Genomic DNA, 23,156 nt, shown 5'->3' on the forward strand with positions numbered 1-23,156 from the left:
GTTGGCAACTTGATTTGCTGATTAGGCATTTTGACATTGTTTTATGGTTAAATGTTTAACTTACTGATTGCCATTGTCACAGTCTTGTGTAATTTGAGCAGCAGTCTTGCATGTTAATGCATGAGCAGTGCCAGAAGTCTGTAGATGTTAATAAAGACTAATTTGTTTTGAGTTAGCAGACACTGGCAGGAATAAGAATGACCACAAAAACAAACTTAACTGAGCTGAAAAAGCATATAAGACAGTCCAGAAGAACTCAAAGTCCAATAGACAAATGAAACAGAAATCCAGACGAGGACTGTGAGGCAAAGCCAGGACTAAAAAGGACACGGGGAAGTAACTGGGGACAGGTGGAACCAGCAGAGATGGGCTGTATACAGAAAAAGTGAAGTTACAGTTGAATATTTAGGTATTGTGCCGTTTGATGTTGCACTTCGTAGATAGTCCCTGTCCAACTAACATACAGCCAATTTCACACAGACACCAATCTTATGTGTCTCAAAAAAGAGCTTGTACTTTGCTGTATGCCTCATTAATTTAGAGTTGGAATGAGTTGCCTGTTTAATAAGGGACGTTAGACCAGATTAATCTGTCTCGTGCTGCCTGTTTGATATTCTTTAATAAATGCTGATAGACTCTTTCTGTACATCTTCACCTCTTTGCACTCCTTCCCGGCTGAAGAATTGTAAAATATTACTTTTGTATTTGTCACCCAAATATTTTCCATTTGCTGACAATGAAAATTGCTGGAGGAATTTCTTTCAGAGCCATTTATCAAGCAAAAGTAGGAAAACATTATGACAACCCCTCAAGACACAAAAGTTTGTGTTGTCGGGTTCAAAAAGTAAAAGTACTCCTGCAGAAAAATATTCCCCATTAGTCACATTAGTCTATTTGCAGAAGTTTGAAACTGAGCCCATTTTAAATACTTTATATTCTCTTTAAGCTTCAGTAGGGTAGGACTATTTAGCTCAGAAAAAGACCTAAATCTTAATTTTAAAAAGAATAAATGTATTTCTAACATTTTTAAAATCACATCTGAATTAATAGGTTTAAGCATTGTGTGACATTGATAAGTGTGAATATGGAATTATAAACAAATACAAGATGTTGTATTTGGAAACCACCTTATTTGTTTAAATTGACTGTTTTATAAAGAAGGATTTAGCAGGAGCTGATGGTTTCCCTGCACCATCAAGGCTTTTCTTGCTGATGTGCCTTTCACACTACTCCCAACTCATCTTCATCACACATGTTGACCAAGATGGTTAGTACAAAGAAAGCTGAGGTATCAGTGTGTGCTTGTTTAATTGCTAGTCCTAGTTCTGTTCTGGCAACTGATCTCAGAACAGTGAAAGCAGAGGCATCATCTCAGTTTCCCATTAATTCCCCATCAAAGAGGGGAACTGATCAGAGATTTGTCCACCATGCACACACCATGCACAAACAGCCACAGTTTGCATTTGAACTTGAAAAGTTAAAGCCATTCTTAACGGGATATGGACACGCACCTGAATCTGGCCAAAAGCAGAGTCGAGACTGCTTGCACTGTCAATAGTCAACTGCAGCCACAAGTTGGCGGATGATCTGATATCCTCGTGTTGGTGTTGTTCCCAGACCATCATGAAAATGTTGTTCCAGGTTCAACATTGCAAGTGACCAATCACATTGTTGTGACGTTATTCCTTTGCGCGCCAAGCCATTCGTGCATTTATGAAATTCCAATGTTGCAAGGACAATATCAATTCTGCTTCCTGTTTATTAAAGGGTTACAGTTAGGGTTAGGGTCAGGGTCTGTTGATCGGCGGACAGAGGCGGTTTCACGCAGCTTAAGTACAGTTTTTTGTTTTACGCCGGTTTTTCCCGAAGTCGCAAAACTATGACGTCACAACATTCTGATTGGTCACTTGCAATGTTGATCCTGGAACAACATTTAGTATGATGATCTGGGAACAACACCAACACGAGGATATCAGATCAACCCAAGTTGGCAATGATTTGAAGGATAGATGCAAAAAGGTGAGGGGCTGTGGGACAGAATGCTGTTTGAGATGAAAGGAGAGAGACTGTGTTACTGTTACGCCCCGTCCCCTTTAGCCCGGGATAGCCACTGGCCAGAGGTGCAACCTTTTCTCGGAATAGTGGAAGAACACGGGAAAAGAGTGTAACCGCGCATAAACCAGTCACTGGAAGGCTCACGGGGTTTATTTCACCAAGCCAAGCAAAATACTTGCAGCACACAGCTGAGCCGGGAAGCTAAAAGCTTCGGAGTCTCCGAGGCCAAAATAACAAACAAAAACCCTCCCCCATTCTAGTAACAAAACACCAGGGAGGTCAGGTGTCGTATTTTCTTTTTCTTGATCAGGGAAGTAATACCCCGACCTCCCTGGCTTTCCATGAAACGGGAGAAAACTGGTCAAACAAAAATGGCGGAGAACCCCCTACCTGCTTCCACGGCAGTCCCCCGCGATCTCAATATCCCAAACAGCAGAGGGGCACAGAAACACTATCACACACGCCGCTCAGAGCCTCCAGAAGTCCGCTCAACCTTTCCGAGCTGCCGTAGCGCGTCGCAGGGAAGGGGGGGCTAGCGTGTGAGACACGGCCGTTTTGATCCCGTGGCTAACGAGCCGTAACGCTACTCAGCTGCGTCACCCAGAACCCGAAAGACGTGACAGGAAGGGGGAAAGGGAAACAACAGCATTCTCCCACAGGGAGCGTCTCCTAGCCATATCAACAACCGTAACAGCTGCATTTGAACTAATGTCAATTTTTAGATTTCACAAGACAAGCACTGCTTGCCTTGTTTGCTATTGTTCTGTCTACATTATTGTTTGAACTTACACACGGATTCAGTATGTTGCTCAAGGATACAAATGCAATACAATTACATTTTCCACACTTGGCCAGGCAGGCTTGGCTAACCTTTGTCCCTTAATAAATAAAAGAAGAAGAATTCTTTATATACAAACATTGTCTCTTCCCATTCCCAGAGTAACAAATACGGCTGTATTTAATAAGCTGCTTAACACTTTTTGCACCAATCTCACACTGTGGTACAATAGGTGTGCTGGCATTGCCATAAATAGCAAAAGACTCAAGAGTCTCTTATAAGACCATACCATGTGTCCTGTTTAAAAGCTTTGTGTTTACAAGTGTTTAAGTTGTTAAGTCTTTTATTGCTCACAGTTCTGTTGGATTCAAAAATCGAACTTTTTTTTTACTTTCAGGGAAGCATTAGTGGTTTTCAGGTCACAATGTTAATTCTGCACAGTAAAAAAATTAAGCTAAAAGGTACCCAGTCCTTTCAAATGTGTCACCATGGGTCCTGAGACAGCATCCGTCCATAATCAGCACTGTTGCAATTTGCAGAAAGCTGCTGAGTGACTCAGAAAGAGTACCTTTATGAATATGAAGATCAGCATATGGCTTTCAATATTGCTATTACTTGGAACCACCACCATAAATCTAAGGGTAATTGAGCTTGAGTGTTTTTCATAAACAAGATGGAAGCGTGTCAGTGATTATAGACACACCTTCTTGGCTTCGTCTCCAAATGTTATGTTAATGTAATCACTAATAGAGAGAAAGTGCTGAATTGCTCTTTGATCCTTCATTACAGTCTTTCATGAGTGATGAAACCATTTTCATCAGAGTCTCAAGAGCTTTGTCAGATACACCTAACGGTATTCTACACTCCAGGAAACAGTGTTCAGTGGGTAGAACCCTTATTCGTCATCTCCCCCGTTTTCTGTTGAGTTTTTTCCTCACTCTCTACATTTGTATTTATCCGATTATGTTCCCTGGCTTGCTGCAAATCACTGTCAAAGTTCTATGAATTACACTTGCTTCTGTTACTGATTTATCTATTCTCACTCTCCTTTCTTTTCTTTATTCAGTTTCTTTTTTCTGTCTTCTCTCCATCTGTCATTACTTGCTTTCATTTTCTTTGTCAGTCATTTCTCTTGTATTCATTATCTGTCATTATTACCTTATTTTCTCTTTTCTTTCTCTGAGCTTACTTTGTTATTCCATCCCCTTTATTCTCTTTATTCAGTTTCCTTCTTTTACGCTTCTTTTCTCTTGTTTCACTCCCAAGAGCACTAATTTTTCTGTTTCATTCTCTAGGATGTTCAGATAGTGAGCACAGATGAGAACCAGGTCTTCCTCGCCCTCCAGGAGTGGTACCAGTCAGACACATACAACCTGTACCAGTCAGATCCCGAAGGCATCTACTACTCCATCGTCCTGGAAAATGTTCGCAGCACCAAGCAGCCAGAAGAGAATGTTCTCATTGACATTCTGGAGGTAAGATGGGGTTGTAATTTTAAAGCACAAAGACTCAAAACACTTTAAAAGTGATTTACTTGTCAAATTGCTATTATTTCTCTAATGAAATAACATCCAAAGCCTGGGCAACTGTATTATAATACACAATCAGTACAAGAAAAACAGAGAATATTGTTAACCATATCCTTGCGCATGTTCATTGACCTGAACATGCGCAAAGTTTAAAATAGAAAAGAGTAATGTGAATGTTAGGAAGCACTTTAACTTTTTGTTGTGAGAAACGAGTGGGGCGATGGTGGCTCAAGAGTTGGGAGTTCGCCTTGTAATCGGAAGGTTGCTGGTTCGAGCCCCAGCTTGGACAGTCTCGGTTGTTGTGTCCTTGGGCAAGACACTTCACCCGTTGCCTACTGGTCGTGGTCAGAGGGCCCGGTGGCGCCAGTGTCCGGCAGCCTTGCCTCTGTCAGTGCGCCCCAGGGTGGCTGTGGCTACAATGTAGCTTGCCATCACCAGTGTGTGAATATGTGTGTGAATGGGTGGATGACTGGATGTGTAAAGCGCTTTAGGGTCCTTAAGGGACTAGTAAAGCGCTATATAAATACAGGCCATTTTCAAAGTAGTTTCTTACTTCAAACGTCTCTATGTTGTTTTCTTTCTAAACTAAACACCAGTTTCTTGACTCTGAATCTTAATACATGTTTTAAAGTCTTCTGTTTTTATATGTGTCCCTTATGAGGAAGTCAGGCTAAAAAGTTGTTATAGTTCCACAAAACAGTATTAAAATAAAGAGTTTTGTAAGCAGACCTGTGGGTTTAAGAGGGAAATAGGGAGAAAAAATGACAAAATGTAAAAACTATTTTTATGACAGAAAATTCCTGTTGATTGCAGAAGGGGTACACTGTGTCCTTATAACCCACCCATTAATGCACCCCGTTTGGATCTTTTAATCAAACTGTTTTCCAGCCTAGGTCATGGTGGTGGCAGGCAAAGCTACAAAGCTTAGGAAGCTGGGTCATTTTTTCTGGACAGCTCTTCTAACCCATATTGAGTGATCAGGGGACATACAGGGAGTGCAGAATTATTAGGCAAGTTGTATTTTTGAGGAATGATTTTATTATTGAACAACAACCATGTTCTCAATGAACCCAAAAAACTCATTAATATCAAAGCTGAATGTTTTTGGAAGTAGTTTTTAGTTTTAGCTATTTTAGGGGGATATTTTGTGTGTGCATAATTATTAGGCAACTTAACAAAAACAAATATATACCCATTTCAATTATTTATTTTTACCATCCATCCATCCATTCGCTTCCGCTTATCCTTTTCAGGGTCGCGGGGGGCGCTGGAGCCTATCCCAGCTGTCATAGCCAGTCTGTCGCAGGGCCAACACACAGGGACAGACAACCATTCGCACTCACATTCACACCTAGTGGCAATTTGGATTTATCAATTAACCTATCCCCACAACCTTCATGTCTTTGGACGGTGGGAGGAAGCCGGAGTACCCGGAGGGAACCCACGCAAACACGGGGAGAACATGCAAACTCCACACAGAAATGAAGTTGGAATTGAACTCAGGACCTTCTTGCTGTGCGGCAACAGTGCTAACCACCGTGCCACCGTGCTGCCTTTATTTATTTTTACCAGTGAAACCAATATAACATCTCCACGTTCACAAATATACATTTCTGACATTCAAAAACAAAACAAAAACAAATCAGCGACCAATATAGCCACCTTTCTTTGCAAGGACACTCAAAAGCCTGCCATCCATGGATTCTGTCAGTGTTTTGATCTGTTCACCATCAACCTTGCGTGCAGCAGCAACCACAGCCTCCCAGACACTGTTCAAAGAGGTGTACTGCTTTCCCTCCTTGTAAATCTCACATTTGATGATGGACCACAGGTTCTCAATGGGGTTCAGATCAGGTGAACAAGGTGGCCATGTCATTAGTTTTTCTTCTTTTATACCCTTTCTTGCCAGCCACGCTGTGGAGTACTTGGACGCGTGTGATGGAGCATTGTCCTGCATGAAAATCATGTTTTTCTTGAAGGATGCAGACTTCTTCCTGTACCACTGCTTGAAGAAGGTGTCTTCCAGAAACTGGCAGTAGGACTGGGAGTTGAGCTTGACTCCATCCTCAACCCGAAAAGGCCCCACAAGCTCATCTTTGATGATACCAGCCCAAACCAGTACTCCACCTCCACCTTGCTGGCGTCTGAGTCGGACTGGAGCTCTCTGCCCTTTACCAATCCAGCCACGGGCCCATCCATCTGGCCCATCAAGACTCACTCTCATTTCATCAGTCCATAAAACCTTAGAAAAACCAGTCTTGAGATATTTCTTGGCCCAGTCTTGACGTTTCAGCTTGTGTGTCTTGTTCAGTGGTGGTCGTCTTGGCCATGTCTCTGAGTATTGCACACCTTGTGCTTTTGGGCACTCCAGTGATATTGCAGCTCTGAAATATGGTCAAACTGGTGGCAAGTGGCATCTTGGCAGCTGCACGCTTGACTTTTCTCAGTTCATGGGCAGGGCAGTTATTTGGCGCCTTGGTTTTTCCACACGCTTCTTGCGACCCTGTTGACTATTTTGAATGAAACGCTTGATTGTTCGATGATCACGCTTCAGAAGCTTTGCAATTTTGAGACTGCTGCATCCCTCTGCAAGATATCTCACTATTTTTGACTTTTCTGAGCCTGTCAAGTCCTTCTTTTGACCCATTTTGCCAAAGGAAAGGACGTTGCCTAATAATTATGCACACCTGATATAGGGTGTTGATGTCATTAGACCACACCCCTTCTCATTATAGAGTTGCACATCACCTAATATGCTTAATTGGTAGTAGGCTTTCGAGCCTATACAGCTTGGAGTAAGACAACATGCATGAAGAGAATGATGTGGACAAAATACTCATTTGCCTAATAATTCTGCACTCCCTGTATAAACCCAAGTTAAACGTTAATTCCTTACTCTTCTCCACATTAAGCATGCCAGGAAAACTTTCACATTACAAGGCAGCTATGCTATGTATTTGTTCATTTGTGTATGTCCTGAGTCTTTTGCCAATTTCTCCAGATAAATGGGCACAGAAGACGTGACACAAAGGGTGGAGGAAGAAAGAGAGAGGGAGCGTTAGAGGGGAAAGAATAGGCAGTGGATCATCTCCTCCTTCCCATGTGTCATCCCTTGCTCTGGGCTGCGCTTTCGTCACAGGCTGTAGATATAGATAGAGAGGTGAACAATATATGTTGGATGAATAAAGACAGATTGAAGCAGAAGGACTATAAAATACAGACAGGAAGAGGTTTGAAGCCAGACGTACAAAGAGAATACAGGCAGGCTTATGTACTTTGATTTAAACGATTTGTTTCTCTTGTGTGGACATCAGTGCCACTGAGAGCTGAGGAAGGCTATAGAAGCAGACATATCTGATATGCTGCCTGGCTTGGTCTAAATGTTTTTGTTCATTATTGTTTCAGTCTTTTATATTTTATCTTCAGAACCTAAAGCTAACAATATCACAGCCACAAAAACTATGCAGTAGATATTGATTTCTGTGAATTAAACTTTAACAGTCCAGTGGTTTAAACCTTAATGATGGTTAAACGGCATATTCTATTTGATATTATGACTCAGACTCTGGAATTCAAAGTTACATTAAATTCCAGTTTTAGATTCCTTTATCTAGATTACAACATAAAACCAGTACCGGTAATATTAAAAACTGAACTAGCACACATAAAAAAGCAATAAATCAAAGTGTTAATGTCTATAGCTTCTGTTCCTTGTAGGACATCAATGAGGTAAAACACATACTGTATATTGTGGGTTATCACACCCCTGCATGCCCTGGCCAAAGACACCTGTATTCACACCTTTAAGGCAGATGATGTGATGACATATGCACAGCTCTTCCCACACTTACACAACCCTGTCATCGCTGTCATCCCTCAGTTTTGTAGCTGCCCTTCACTGAGCTATGCTACACAGAGGAGTATCCTGAAAGTCTACCTCATTCTGCTCCTTGAGGGAACAGAAGTTACAGACATCACACTTTGTTCCTTTTCAGTCATTTTACTTGGTACAACACATATAGTGTGGGAAATATATACAGGCCCCGGAAAGCAGCCACCAGACCTAAGTGGGACCTAGTGCATTGTAGACTAAGCAGAAAGGACAAAATAAGGTAATGAAGGAGCGATCACTTCTAAGTGATAGAATTGAACATGTTTGCAGCATAAATATCATCCACAATGACCCCTTTAAAAAGAGCCCCTGAATTTCCCAATTCTCATTCATTACCTCATATTCAATTCAGCGTTATTTATTTAGCCCCAAATCATCAGTCGCCTCAAGGTGTATTCTATTATAAGACCGGGCAACATAACAGAATAAATACCTAAAATAATACAATAATAATAAATAAAATGTGCTCTCACACCCAGAGGCAAAGAGAGACTCTTGGAGCGTTATGCCAGTAAGCCTTCATAATCCACTGGGAGAGCTTCTGTTTAGAAAGAGCTCTACTACTGACTGGATTAGCAAAGCAGGCAATCAACTGGTCAGATAAACACACATTCTGAGTGCAGTCAATGTATATATTCAGTACTCACACCAGACACAGAAAAAGCAGCCTCCTCTGCTCCTCAGAAGCCAAAGGAAGGAGGCAGAAACTCAGAAGCTCAAATTTCAGAGAGCTACAAGCCACAGGAATAACCTTAGGTAAATGTTACATTCATACATAGTATAACTCTGAGGCCAACAGAAAACTGTGTTCAAGAAGGCAAAGCATGAATGTCACCAACTGGCTTTGTAGAACCCAAAGCAAGAAGCAACGTAGTCTTATATGAAAGGAACTTCATATATACAGACTTAAAGATTCAGTTGGTGCACTGTATACCTGCTGTGACCCCCATTAAAGCAATTATGATTAGCACATATAGATGTCAAAAAAATTTAATGATAGAAAAGGTAAGACCTTTATCCAGCAGTCCCTGCAGGAATTTTAAAACATCCACAATAGAGCACTGGAATGGGAGAATGCGTCGGTTTTGGCTCCATTGCTCAAAGTTCTGTTGTTTGTATGCATACAAGCCTCTAGTATATGAAGCTCCAGCACTCTAAATTTTTGCCGCCACATGTGGGTGAAGACCTGGTTACCAAGTTTGACCTCTCAACAGGCAAGTATGCAGCTGCCATAGTTCTGAGCATGGATGAATCACCTCCCCTCCCACCTGAGAGAGGAGGTCCTGCAGAGAGGACGGCCTCACTGCCAACACACTGATTATCTCTGCATACCACAGCTTTGCTGGTCACCAAGGGGCCACTAGAATCTGAGAGAGGCACTGCTGAGACACTCTTTCTTGAATTACTGGTATCATTTCCTTTGGGGGAAAGGCATACAGGAACATGTCAAGGAACATGCGCTATCGCATTCATCCCCAGAGGTGCAATAATAGTTGGTTATGGAGAAGTAGGGGCAGTGAGCAAAGAAAAAAGATCTACTTCCACTACACCAAAAAGATCCTGCGAGATATCCCATACCACATGTGTTCTACTGAGTGACTCAGCTGGAAGAGAACATTCCCTTTGCTTGTTGAACTACAAGTTTCACATGACCTCTAGCTTAGTATTAGCCAATGTTAAGCTGCTGTCAGTCAGCTGATTGAATTTACAACTTTGTCTTTATTTTAGCATCTGTGTCACATTTTGTTTTAGTAGTTAACATAAATTCTTGTTCTGTGAGAGGTAGCAAGAATAAAAGGAAAGCCCATAAAGTTGATTCTGTTCATCTGGACGTAATTTTTTCAGTGGGAAAAATGTTTCCTCGCACATCCAAGTGATTCTTGCTTCCCTGGCTGCTGTATCCGTGGGGATTGTGTTCACTCTGTGTTGTATAGCCCTGATGACACCCAGTTTGTGCTCCAGTGGATGATAATGATCAAATCTTACATACTGGTATGTGTTGGTTTACAGTAAACATGATCATCCAGAATCAGTTTTGGGGGATTTCCTTACCTGGATGATTGAGCATGCATCAACACAATGAAAGGAAAGATTTGTAAGAGGGTACTGAGACCTAGTATGATGTATGTTTTGGAGATGGTGACATTAATAAAAAGACAGGAGGCAGAGATAGAGATGGTAGAATATATTAAGATTGTCATTTGGGGTGACCTTCTAGGGATAGGATGAGATGATCTGCTGCGGTAACCCCTATAGCAGGTGTAGGGGAACTCCAGGCCTCGACAGCCAGTGTCCTGCAGGTTTTAGATGTGTCCTTGACCCAACACAGCTAATTTAAATGGTTAAATTACCTCCTCAACATGTCTTGAAGTTCTCCAGAGGCCAAGTAATGAACCGGCCCTTGAGGCCTGGAGTTCCCCCACCCCTGCCCTAGAGGGAGCAGCTGACAGAAGATTAAGCAGTAGTTACATATATACCACATTTTTTTTCAAAATGACTTGCATCATGTTCAAAGATTTCTTTAAAAGGGCAACAGAAATAACTTTTTGCAAAATTAACCCAAGCTATGAAAAATCTATCTCATTCTGTCAGGTACGTGGAATCAAAGGAGTCTTCTTGGCAAACCAGAAAATTGATGGAAGAGTGGCAACTGTAATAACTTACAACAAAGGACGTGACTGGGAACCCTTGGCCCCACCTACCACTGACATGAATGGCAAACCTGTCAGTTGCAAAGCGGTAAGCATCCATCTAACCAAACTAGTCTGTACTCAATACAGATTTTTACAGAGTACGTTAGTACTGCACATAGTCATGCATATTGTACATAGTAGTAGTAGACACTTGGCTTAGACTTTGTATCTATAAACTGAAGTGCAGATGCAATCTTGCACAAGCAGCAATCAATCAGACTGTTCAGACCTGTTGACTAGGTTGTTCAGAGTGTAAGCATAAAGTAAGCGAAGGAAGGATGAGTGTTGTACATTGAAGGATGTGTTTGAGATGCCCTCCTAGCTTTGCCATCCATCTTGTCAAAGTTGCTGCTGTAGGGGTAGGCTAGTCAGCAAAGAGCAATGAGTCACCCACAGTCTGATATCCATACATCATACCTCGCAGGGAGATAGAGGGGGTGTGAGTCTGTTCTTTTATTTGAACCATCGCTTCAGTCAGCTGACACATCTGGAGGTAGGACACAGATATCAGTTTGAGACTCATTTACCATCTCTGAGCCGTGGTTGGTCGCTCTGATATTGACCTCTCTTCCCTTTAGCCTCTTCCATACCTCAACAGAATTACCTTGCCTGGATTCCAGTTATTACATCTATCAGTCAGAGAGGCGGCTTTATTTCAAAAGCTGACATCACATGTATTGCCTCACTGACATCACAACTCACAGAGATAGACAAAGCCAGATAGCAGATGTACTATCTACTATCTATATGTCAGTGTAACAGGCACGTGCTGTCAGCTGTAGCCATTACCTGACAGAGACTGTTTAAGAGAAATGACCTCTATACACAGGAGAGGTTTATCGTTTCGGAATGCGGTGTGTTGTAGTTTGCGTGCTCCACGAAGCACCACAAAGAAATGTGCAGATGCTAAAAGATTTTTATATATTTACTGAGCAATTCTGCACAAAGCACATATAGCCAGACACTGGCAAAATTACATAGGGTATAAAAGGTTAATTTGTTCCCATTCTTAAACCCCATTCCTATAAAACTCCTACCATTAATGATTGCGTCGATCTTAAATGTGATCAGTGTAACATGCTACATGCCACAGGCTTTTAAGGTGGCAAAAATTAAACCATTACTTAAAAAGCCAGCACTTGCTGTTTTAGTTAATTATAGGCCAATCGCCAGCCTTCTTTTTATTTCAGAAATTCTTGAAAGAGTAGTTGTAAAACAGCTAGTTGTAGGTACAGTTGGTACAGGTAAAGTCAGACACACTAACATTTTTTAAAACAGTGTTTAGACAAACAGCACTACACCTCTGATGGTACTTAACTTACACTGCTGAAGAATATGTCCTGTGCTACCTAACCAACAATTTGTCTTCACTGCTTTGGAATCTATGAGAAAGCATACTGAAAACCCTATTTTGGAATGAGCCAAAGTGATGTAATATACTGTTTGTAATTCATAAAACAGAGATGGATCTTGGTGAGTAATGATCTGATGCAACCAACAAGTCTTCAGGTTCTTATAGATCAAACTTGCTTTCCAGCTATTTGCAAACACTGGTTTTTGATATATTATCAGAAACAGTTCATGACAATCTTTTGTGCAAAACAATACATTTCTATTGAAACTGCAGTCAACATCCTCGGCATTAGGGTTTGAAGCAACAAGTGGAAATGTAATTCATAAAATGCCTAACGTTTGCACTGGTGACTCTCCACTCTGATTCTCATATTTGAAATGAATTATCATTCATTAAATATCTGTCACAAATACAGTTTGATTAACAGAACTAAAACCCTTTTGAACTGCGATTAGTTTGCAGTGGGATAATCAGGTATCTGTCGTAAGACTCATTAAATATTGCTGAGCGAGTGCTCCGGTATTCAGTAGACCCACTATTTTACTCTAAGTACTTTGGGCCACATTGAACATTGTTTTGGTGGGTGGATCTGAGTGCTTCCTAAGTTCTTTCTACATGTGTCTCCTCTGCAGCCGGACTGTCACCTCCACCTCCACTTGCGCTGGGCAGACAACCCCTATGTGTCTGGGACTGTCCACACCAAAGACTCTGCTCCCGGTCTTATTATGGGTGCTGGTAAGTAAACCTATTTTTATTTATGTAATTTTTTATGAGCTTCCTCCACTTGTTTTCACTTTATGTAACTTGTTTCTTGAATTTTCTAGAGGGGTTGGCTGTGTCTTTGTAGATTTAGAGAAAGTGTATGATAGGGTGCTGAGAGGAAGTTGGGATTTGCAGAGAAGTATGTGAGGGTGGTGCAGGAGATGTATGAGGACAGCAAAACAATGGCAAAATGTGTCATAGGAATTACAGAGGGGTTCAAGGTGGCTGTGGTATTAAATCCAGGATCAGCTGTGTGCCCCTTCTTGTTTTCTGTGGTGATTGAGGTCTGAGTCAGGTTGGGGTCTGGCAGGAGTCTCTGTGGACTACGATGTTTGCAGACAACATTTTGATCTATAGTGAGAGTAGGGAGCAGGTTTTCATTGAGAGTAACCAGGATAAACAAGATTAGAAATGAGTACCGTATTTTCCGGACTACAAAGCGCACCTGAATATTAGCTGCACAAGCTAAAATCAGGGGAAAATTCTGTTTTGTACATACATTAGCCGCACCTGACTGAAAGGCGCAGGTGTTTTAATGTTTACTTACCATATGTAAGAGAATATGCACAAAGGGGATTATCAGGAAAGAGATGGCTGTTTGGGAACACATCCCTTTGATTAATATATACAAGTACAGGTAATTACAAGTACGAAACATGTACTGTGCTTTATAAACGAGTAACAAATGTAGTGTATAACAATGACCTACAGCACACCAGAAAAATAGATTCGGCCTACCTTTTAGGCTCAGGTGCAGTGACACAGCTTTAACAAGAAGAAAAGTCAGTCATTCACCACCATCTTTCTCTTCTTCCTGCGCACTAAAACCACCAAAGTCCTCTTCTCCAGTGTCGGAAACAAACAGGCTTAGGATGGCTTCGTCATCCACTCTCCGCTTCTCTCCTTCGTTGTCGCTTTCAAAACCAAAGAAATCCTCGTTGTCAGTGTCGGAGTTGAACACCCTCTGAAGGGCCATGGCGGTGTCCCCCTCTCCATCACGCAGCAGTCCAGCCCTTCAAAATCTGTTGGTGATCGTGGATGTTTTCACACTTCTCCATGCTGTCAGAATCCACTGACAGCCTTGGGCAAAACTTGCTCTTCGCATGCAACCAGTTTTGGTGAATGATTTATCGCCGCTCATCATCCACGCCTCCCACTGAACGCGTAGTGCTACTTTGAACGCACAATTCACACTTATGTCGAGTGGCTGCAGGTGCTTCATTGTGCCTCCAGGAATCACAGCTGGAATCGAGTTTGTGCTCTTAATGGCTGCTTTCACAGAATCTGTGATATGGGCCCTCATGCTGTCCAAAACAAGCAACGCTTTTTTTGGGGGAAAGAATCCTCCAGGTCGCTTCCCATAGCACTCTTGCAGCCACTCCTTCATTACGCTTTCCACCATCCACCCTTTCTTGTTGACTTTAGCAGAGATCTTTTCTATTGGCACAGTCATTCGCTTAAAAATCACCATTGGCAGAAGTTTAAACCCTGATGCTGTGCAGACCAGCACACAAATGAAATTTGTTCTCTCATGGCCAGTGGTTCTCACCGTGATGGTTGATTCACCTTGCTTATTAACAGGTCAAACGTCAACGGCACTTCATCCATGTTTATGATCTCATCCGGTCCGATGGAATACATTTGTTTTTATTTCTTAGTGTGAATTTGCGGAAGTTTGTTATTTTCTCTGCGTAGTCGGAAGGGAGTTGCTGACACACCGTCGTCCGTGCCCTGATGGACAGTCCTTTTCGTTTCATAAATCTGTGACACCAGGATGGCCCACCTCTGAAATTTTCTATCTTCATTTCGTTGGCGACTGTTTTGGCTTTTAATCAGATCTGCACAGTTGAAACACCTCGCCCGTTTGCTCTCTGTGTGTTCATCCAGTCTTCAAGTTTAAACCATCTGCTCTTATTTCCTCTGAAAGCTTTTTTCGTCTTTTTGGACCGAGCTAGTTTTTTACGCTGGCGTCTCCAGCGTCTCACCATTGATTCGTTTATACCAAGGGTACGTGCAGCAGCTCTATTTCCCTCGCTGAGAGCCTTGCTAATCAAGTTTGTTTTTCGCGCTACTTCATACGGCACTACGTTGCCTGGCGGACGGACATGTGACCAGTGTTACCACTCTTCTACCCTTGTACTCTTGTGTGTCTGATCACATGCCCTTCCGCCAGGCAACGTAGTGCCGTACAACAGCGGAACAACCAAAACAATCGTCTTACGATATCACAAAAGTCATGGATGATCCATAGAAAAGCCGCACCTGACTAAAAGCCGCAGGGTTCAAAGCTTGTGCAAAAAGTAGCGCCTTATAGCCCGAAACTTACAGTATATCAGAGTAGATCGGTGTATCAGAGGGACAGCTCAGGTTGACAAAGAGCCAAGGCTGAGATGGTTTGGACATGTGCAGAGGAGGGATAGTGGATATACTGGACAAAGAATATTAAATATGGCTCTGCCAGGCAGGAGGAAGAGAAGAAGATCAAAGAGAAGATTTGCTGATGCTGTGATGGAGGACATGCAAAGGGCTGGTGTGAATGAGGAGGATGGGTAGAGTGACATGGAAGCAGTACAGCAGCAAGCCCCTAATATAAAGTGAGATGGAAAAGTCTATCCATGCCATCCATCCAATGAAATAGTCTTGAGTCTTCATTTGCCAATGTAGCGATCTATTGAAACCTGTACAAATACAATATCATGTAAATATAATTTAAAAGGCAAAACCCAGAGTTTGTACAATTTTGTCTAGCTTGAAAGTCAAGATTCGAGATGACTACCTTTATTCTTCCGCACAGCCTAAACTCTCCAAGGATGTTCGCTGCCTTTTTTTCCTTTCCCACACTGCTTCAGTAATGTTAAGTTCTGGGTTCCATGTGTGATAGTGTTCAACTGTGCGTTTTTCTATCCAGGTATATTTTTACAGCATTGGAAGTGGGTTTGGAATAATTATCGGGCTGAAAAATGATTGGCCATTAGCCAATTGCTTTCCAGGCACTTTTGATATTGCAAGCCAGATCAAAATCAGACAGTGTTTTCTGTATTCATAAGTTCATCAGGTTTGACAAGATCTCCAACACCACTGACTGAAATTCAGTACCAAACCATCACAGATGGCTTTATTGTTCAGTGTAACAAGTATTCCAAACAAACTGCCAATGCAGTAAAAACATACCTAATTATAAAAAAACCACGATGAAACATTACCAGTCATGTATTGGCCTCCCCAGTGCTAAGATCTCAATGTAACTGAATCAGTGTGGGGTCATCTTAGCAGAGAACAGAGAAAAAGCAGCCACTATCTCAAAAGGATCTTTGGAATGTCCTTCAAGAATCAAGGAGAACTATTCCTGAAGACAACTTAAAGGAATGACAAAAAGAAAGCTTGCCTAAGAGAATTCAGGCTGTGCTGAAGAATAAAGGTGAATAAAGTTTGTTACAACTGAACAAATTTGAGGTTTTTTTCTTTTATATTGTATTTCCCAGCAATTTCCCATTTTCCTATCAAAATATAAAGAAATAAGGTGTGGCTCAAGATTTTTGCACAGTATTTATGTAAAGAGTTTGCATGGTTAGGCAAGAAAACCCCTTTCCTCCAGAGAAAAAATACAGTTAATTTACCAAGGGAAAAGCTTTGGCTGTTCCTTTCTGTCTGTGCAGTGGTGGAGTATAAAACTGCTGCCACACTGCTTCATGCCTGGGGACTTTTACACAAGGTGGAGTTTACTAAACTGCCAGCAATTTTATTTATTGGATACTTTACTATATTTGTCTTTGTGGGGGCATTGCTGACAGAAAGCAAAAAAGGCTTGAAAATGAAATTAAGTCACTGAGTAAGCTGCCTGTGTCTGTTTGTGAAAAAGAGAAAACAAGCCATTTAAGTCACACTTTTGATTTTCTACTAAAGCCCATTTCTGCTTAAAAAAAAAAAACTCTCACAGAAACAAAGACACACAGTATAGTTTTTGAATTGAATTTTATTTATATAGAAAAGAAAGAAAGTGTACTTTATTGATCCCCGTGGGGAAATTCCTCTCTGCATTTAACCCATTCATTCAGTGAAGCAGTGGGCAGCCATTGGCCGCCCAGGGAGCAGTGTGTAAGGATGGTACCTTGCTCAGGGGTACCTCAGGGTAGCTGTTCAGGGGAATCGAACCCCCGACCTTCCGATCATGGGGCCACCACTCTACCTACTGAGCTATCCCTGCCCACAGTTACCACAGGACACTGAGCTGCATCAAGGTGTGCCATGCTCTCCAAGCTAGGCCCACCCTTAGACAACCACAACAAGAACAATGGGACTATATCAGAAACTGAGTGACTCTTATATGCCCCATCTCCAGCATTGCCTTCAATTCTTTGAGAACCATTTTGCTTTGGTGTTTTTGCAGCCTATAGGGTTGTAACTGAACTGACAGCCTTGGGAAAGTTACCAAAATATACTTTATGAGGTTAGTGCAACCTGGCCCCAGAGAAAAAACGCATCAGATATAGCTCAGTTGCAACTTAGCTATATATGCACTCTCAGCCGGTGAGAGATGGTTATCACAGGGAAGCACGTTCACCTAGCTCACCAGAGACACAAGCTTCGCCTTCTTCCATGCTTTTAGGAAGTTGAAATGGTAAATCTAAGTTGCTCTGCCTCTGTCAGTTCACACAACTTCATAATAAACAATCCCCACTTGGGAATATGTGTGACCTAAATAGGCTCTTGTCTATTTATGTAGAGCAGAATAAGTTCATTTGAATTGACTTGGTCCCCTGTAATAAAGCTCTTACCTTGTGTAAGTTCATAATAATACACTTGACTGGGACTTCCATGAGGGTTAGGAGGTGTCGAGGTGATTTTGGCATAGACACTGGATTAACCAGCTGGCATTCAGGACAGGATAGGCAACAATAGCACAAATGCTAGTGTTGCACTAGCACAAATGCCAGTAAAATCAGGCCTATTCTTTTCATAGTTTACAGGCCAGGTATGGGTTTGTAATGGGCTGCCTGAAAAGCCATTTCCCAGCAGCTCTTCACCACCAGCAACTGGTGTTCTCTTCACCAACACAAGTGTCCCTCTCTACAGTATCACATGACCTCACATCAGCATTCAGAGCACACCGTCAGATATTGCCCCACTAACTTATTATTCTGTCCAATCTGTACTTAGAATCAGTGGATGCATACTGTAAGGCATAGTTGTAGTCATTGTTTTGCACTTATATTTAATTTAAGTGGTACTACATTTGCACATTCCCATTCACACACTTAATACTCACCCACCATGCTTCAACCAAATTCCCGAGGCAAACCCGATTCTGGTTGATTTTGGACTGTGTATGGCCCTATAACCATAGCCTACGGTATACCACCTCGAGTCCTTACTGGAATCGTGTATGACCCTCATAGGTTGGGGGAAGATGACAGAGGCCTGGAGAAGGAGACATCCTGGCCCCTTAAGTACCTGCCTTAACCTGGCTCCTAAATACGTGGACTCTTATTTAGGAGGTACCAGGGCTGCCCACTTCTCCAGCACTCTTCCACTGATATCTGAAAAAAATAACCAAAAAATAACCTTTAACCTTCCGAATTAGTCCAGAAACCAGTGGGTGACATCTTCATTGGCTAAATTAATTTTTCACAAAACATACATCATACGTCTGTATAACCTGTTGGGGTCTTCACTGGTTGTCTGGAAACTTTATAGCAACAACATTACCAAAAAAGTTATTAAAATTAGTGACGTGTTACTGAAGCACACACATTGTAGCTACATTTTAATTTAAAAAAGAAGTACAAACTCTAAACCCTTAAGATATTCGGGTTTAAAGCGTAACTTTACTAAATTAGAAAATCTATTCCGATATTCAAATATACGCCTCCAGCTTTGATCAGAGAAAGAGATAAATCCTTTTTTATATCTTAGCTAATTTTGGCAGATTCAGAATTCAAACATATTCTCTCCTTTTGGCCAAATGTAAAAAAAACAAACAAAAAAAACCCCACACACAGCAATAAAAAGTTCTCGAGGAGCGCTCAACCTTTGTGACTTTGTCTCTTCAGTTATTCCCTTTCTAGCATCCCTAACACAGTTTGAATCCATTATTGTTGCCTGCCCCACATGAAGGCTCACTTCATGCCTGATAAAATTCTCCATTCCTCATTGTGCCTTCAGGTAACCTGGGCTCCAAGCTAGTAGAGTATAAGGAAGAAATGTATATCTCTTCAGACTGCGGAAAGACGTGGAGACAGGTACACATCCTCTCTCTTAATTCTTCTTTTATACTGCTTCACTCTTCCCATTCTGACCTCACCATTTCAGCTTTCCACTGAGGAGAATCTGAGAGGATAAAAAAGTATATTATATCTATCATTTCAAATTGTTTATTAGCCTTTGACTGTCATGCCTTTTGTTATTTCTAAACATGTTGCTTTTGAAAGGTGTTTGAGGAGGAGCATCATATCCTGTATCTGGACCACGGTGGTGTCATCGTTGCCATCAAAGATACCTCGATTCCCCTCAAGATACTCAAGTAAGATTACAGACAAAGACAGTAATGCTTACTCCTTGCTGCTGCTATAAGACATTGTTTAATGGAGTGTGATTTTTTTCATGATTGGCTTCTTATTAAAGCCTTTTAGTGTCACCAAAATCAGTTATAATCAATATAATGAAAGTTAATGGAATGATTTATTCTGAAATTCACTGGTAGCAGTGATCATCCGTTAGAAGCCTGTGACAGTCAATCAATAAGTATGCTTTTAATTGTAGCCCTAGTTTTATATGCATGACTGACAAAATGGAAAAAAACGAAGTAATCAAGGAGATGTTAAATCAACGGGAGACAAAAGTAAAAATGATTAACAGTAAAGAAACACTCACTCCAATGTAGAGTCAGTCAGTGGATGTTCAAAATGCCATGCGATCATTGTTATGCAGACGTTGAATTGAGATGTTTATACCGTTTTTGCAAATGTAACAACCCCTGCAAAGTATTATGTTTTGGGTGCATTTCTTATATAAATGTTGCTTAGTATAATTGCATACTTGTAGATTTTGAAAAAGTTTCGATTTCTGGTACGGTACCTTGAATTTTTTAAAAACGATTCTCTCTCCTTCCCCTTAGTTCACAAATACAGTTTCTACCTCAGCAAGATAATATCTCACTGACCTTAATAAATAAGGATCAAATAATGAGGGCGCATAGATAAGACAGTGCTCAGGAAAAAAAAGAAAAAAGAAAAGCATTTATCACAAATTTAAATCAAATGACTTTTCGGATAGGAACAGAGTCCTTGACATTCTTCCCTCACTTTGGCTTGGGTAAAAAGGGAACTTCTTAAGTAATAGAAGTGTGAATGTTCATTATTACCACTTTATTATGTAAAATCAAAATAATGTAATCTGATATTTCTTACTTCCAAGACTCACTCCTTTTGTATAGTTTGTTCTGGAGTCAGAAATGAATTCCTTGACCCCCCCAAAATTCTCACTTTCACGTCTATGTTATAGCACTAAGAGTGAGAGCCACACACTAAACATTATTGTTCAATTTTCCAATTTTAAGTTTTATTCGTATGGTGCCAAATCAAAAACACAGTCACCTCAAGGATGCCTTATATTGTAACATAAAGACCCTATAATAATAATAATAATAATAATAACAATAACAATAACAACAACAACAACAACAACAACAATTATTATTATTATTATTATTATTATTATTATTATTATTATTATGACAAAATACAATTTTGTTCTTTAAGTTGCCGGTCACATTTACAGACTTTTAGAAAAAAGGATAATTTTTCAGTCCTGCAAGTCCTTATGTAGCCTTTTTAAAGCTATAATTCTATATCCAAGCTTGATTTTCATGCTTAATTTAGCTGGCATGGCAGGGTAATGTGCATCTGCCAGACAAATGCCAAAGCCAAATCAAAGTTTACTCTTTGCAAACTAGTTTATTATAATCAATCATACCTTCAATGGAAAAATAATGCATGCCACTTAACCATATTAACTAGCAATGTTATAATAAAGGTCTAAAGGTTATTCCTTTCTTTTTTGTAGTTGAGACTTGTTTAGAATAGAATAGAATAGAATAGAATTCAACTTTATTGTCATTGCACATGCACAGGTACAGGGCAACGAAATGCAGTTTGCATCCATCCAGAAGTGCTTTAGTGATATAGATATATTACAATATATATTAGCAATAATATAGATATGTGAGTATATTACAGAAATGGGTCTATTATGGTATGTTATAATGTACACGGTATGAAGTATGTTGTGAATATTCTATAACTATAAGTATGTACAGGCTGTAGTGAGTACAAGCTATGTACAGGATATGAACAGGATATAAATATGAAAAACTATACAGAATATGAGATAAATAACTTTACAGAACTGGGATATACAGCTATACAGAAATGGGAACTATGCAAGTTGTAAACAGTTGTAGGATTAAAGATTATCGAATGTACAGAATGATTATTTACACAGAGCTATACATTAGTGCAGTTAAGATAAGTGAGGGTGTAGATAGTTTCTACAGAGGCTATATAAAGTGCTGGTGGTTGTGAGTGGTGGTTCAGTCCATGTTATTATTGTGTTTGAGGGTACAGTTGTCCATTGTGGGTGTGTGTATGTTCAGTCCATGAGTTTAACGTGGGTCAGATGTCAGGAGGCAGAGTTCAGGAGTCTGACAGCTGTGGGGAAGAAGCTGTTCCGGTACCTGGTGGTCTTAGTCCGGAGGCTCCTGTGGCGCCTCCCAGAGGGCAGGAGGGTGAAGAGTCCATGTGATGGGTGACTGGGGTCTTTGATGATTTTCCCAGCCCTTTTCAGACACCGCTTCCTGTAGATGTCCTTTATGGTAGGAAGTGGTGCTCCGGCGATGCGCTGGGCAGTTTTCACGACCCTCTGCAACGCCTTCCGGTCCGAGGCAGAGCAGTTCCTGTACCAGACTGTTATACAGTTGGTCAGGATGCTCTCGATGGTGCAGCAATAGAAGTTCACCAGGATGTCTGAGGACAGGTGGTTCTTCCTCAGAGTCCTCAAGAAGAAGAAGCGCTGGTGAGCCTTCTTGACCAGCTTGGAGCAGTTGGTCGTCCAGGTGAGATCCTCGGAGATGTGGACTCCCAGGAACTTGAAGCTGCTCACACGCTCCACAGCCGTCCCCTTAATGTGGATGGGTGGATGTGGGTCAGCATTCCTCCTGTAGTCCACGATGAGCTCCTTGGTCTTCTCGGTGTTAAGCAGCAGGTTGTTTGTGTCGCACCACTCAGCCAGACGATCCACCTCCTCCCTGTAGGCGGCCTCATCGTTGTCACTGATGAGGCCAATCACCGTGGTGTCATCTGCAAACTTAATGATGGTGTTGGAACCATCAGCAGGTCTGCAGTCGTGGGTGAAGAGGGAGTAGAGGAAAGGGCTCATCACACAGCCTTGTGGTACACCGGTGTTCATTGTGATGGTAGATGAGCAGCGGTTATCCAGCCGGACATGTTGGGGGCGGTTGGTCAGGAAGTCCAGTAACCATTTGCAGATGAGGGAACTGATACCCAGGTCTGTCAGTTTCCTGATGAGTTGTGAGGGGTGGATTGTATTGAATGCTGAACTGAAGTCTATAAACAGCATTCTGGCGTAGGTGTTGTTGTTGTCCAGGTGTGAGAGGACAGAGTGCATTGCGATGGAGACTGCATCCTCTGTGCTCCTGTTCCGGCGGTATGCGAATTGGTGGGGGTCCAGGGTGGGGGGGAGACAGGATTTGAAGTGTGCTAGGACCAGTCGCTCTAAGCACTTAGTGATGATGGGGGTGAGTGCTACTGGGCGGTAATCATTGAGGCAAGATTAGTGATGATGGGGGTGAGTGCTACTGGGCGGTAATCATTGAGGCAAGATGGGTTGGAGTTTTTGGGTATCGGGACGATGGAGGTGGATTTGAAGCAGGCCGGTACCACAGCGTGGGCCAAGGACAGATTGAATATGTCTGTGATCACTCCTGCAAGCTCCCCAGAACACGCTCTGAGAACACGCCCGGGGATGCCATCAGGGCCTGCAGCCTTGTGGACATTGATCCTGCTCAGCACCGCTCCTA

At 41.6% G+C, this 23,156-nt stretch overlaps 1 protein-coding gene across 3 annotated transcripts in view; it reads left to right on the forward strand.

Annotated features, from left to right (window-relative positions):
* The window catches only part of sorcs2 (sortilin-related VPS10 domain containing receptor 2), a 359,359-nt gene that overhangs the window by 307,830 nt on the left and 28,373 nt on the right, over positions 1–23,156 (forward strand). For all 3 annotated transcript variants that reach the window (XM_085267444.1, XM_085267445.1, XM_085267446.1), the window contains exons 9-13: positions 4,129–4,308; positions 10,847–10,993; positions 12,934–13,036; positions 19,226–19,302; positions 19,492–19,583. In XM_085267444.1, coding sequence (XP_085123570.1) covers positions 4,129–4,308; positions 10,847–10,993; positions 12,934–13,036; positions 19,226–19,302; positions 19,492–19,583 — 599 coding nt within the window. The remainder of the gene's footprint in view (positions 1–4,128; positions 4,309–10,846; positions 10,994–12,933; positions 13,037–19,225; positions 19,303–19,491; positions 19,584–23,156) is intronic.

Source organism: Mchenga conophoros, linkage group LG3 (assembly GCF_057382185.1).
Source record: "Mchenga conophoros isolate Kocher_MC1m ecotype Shallow Benthic linkage group LG3, M_conophoros_male_GT1.1, whole genome shotgun sequence".
Taxonomy (NCBI): domain Eukaryota; kingdom Metazoa; phylum Chordata; class Actinopteri; order Cichliformes; family Cichlidae; genus Mchenga; species Mchenga conophoros.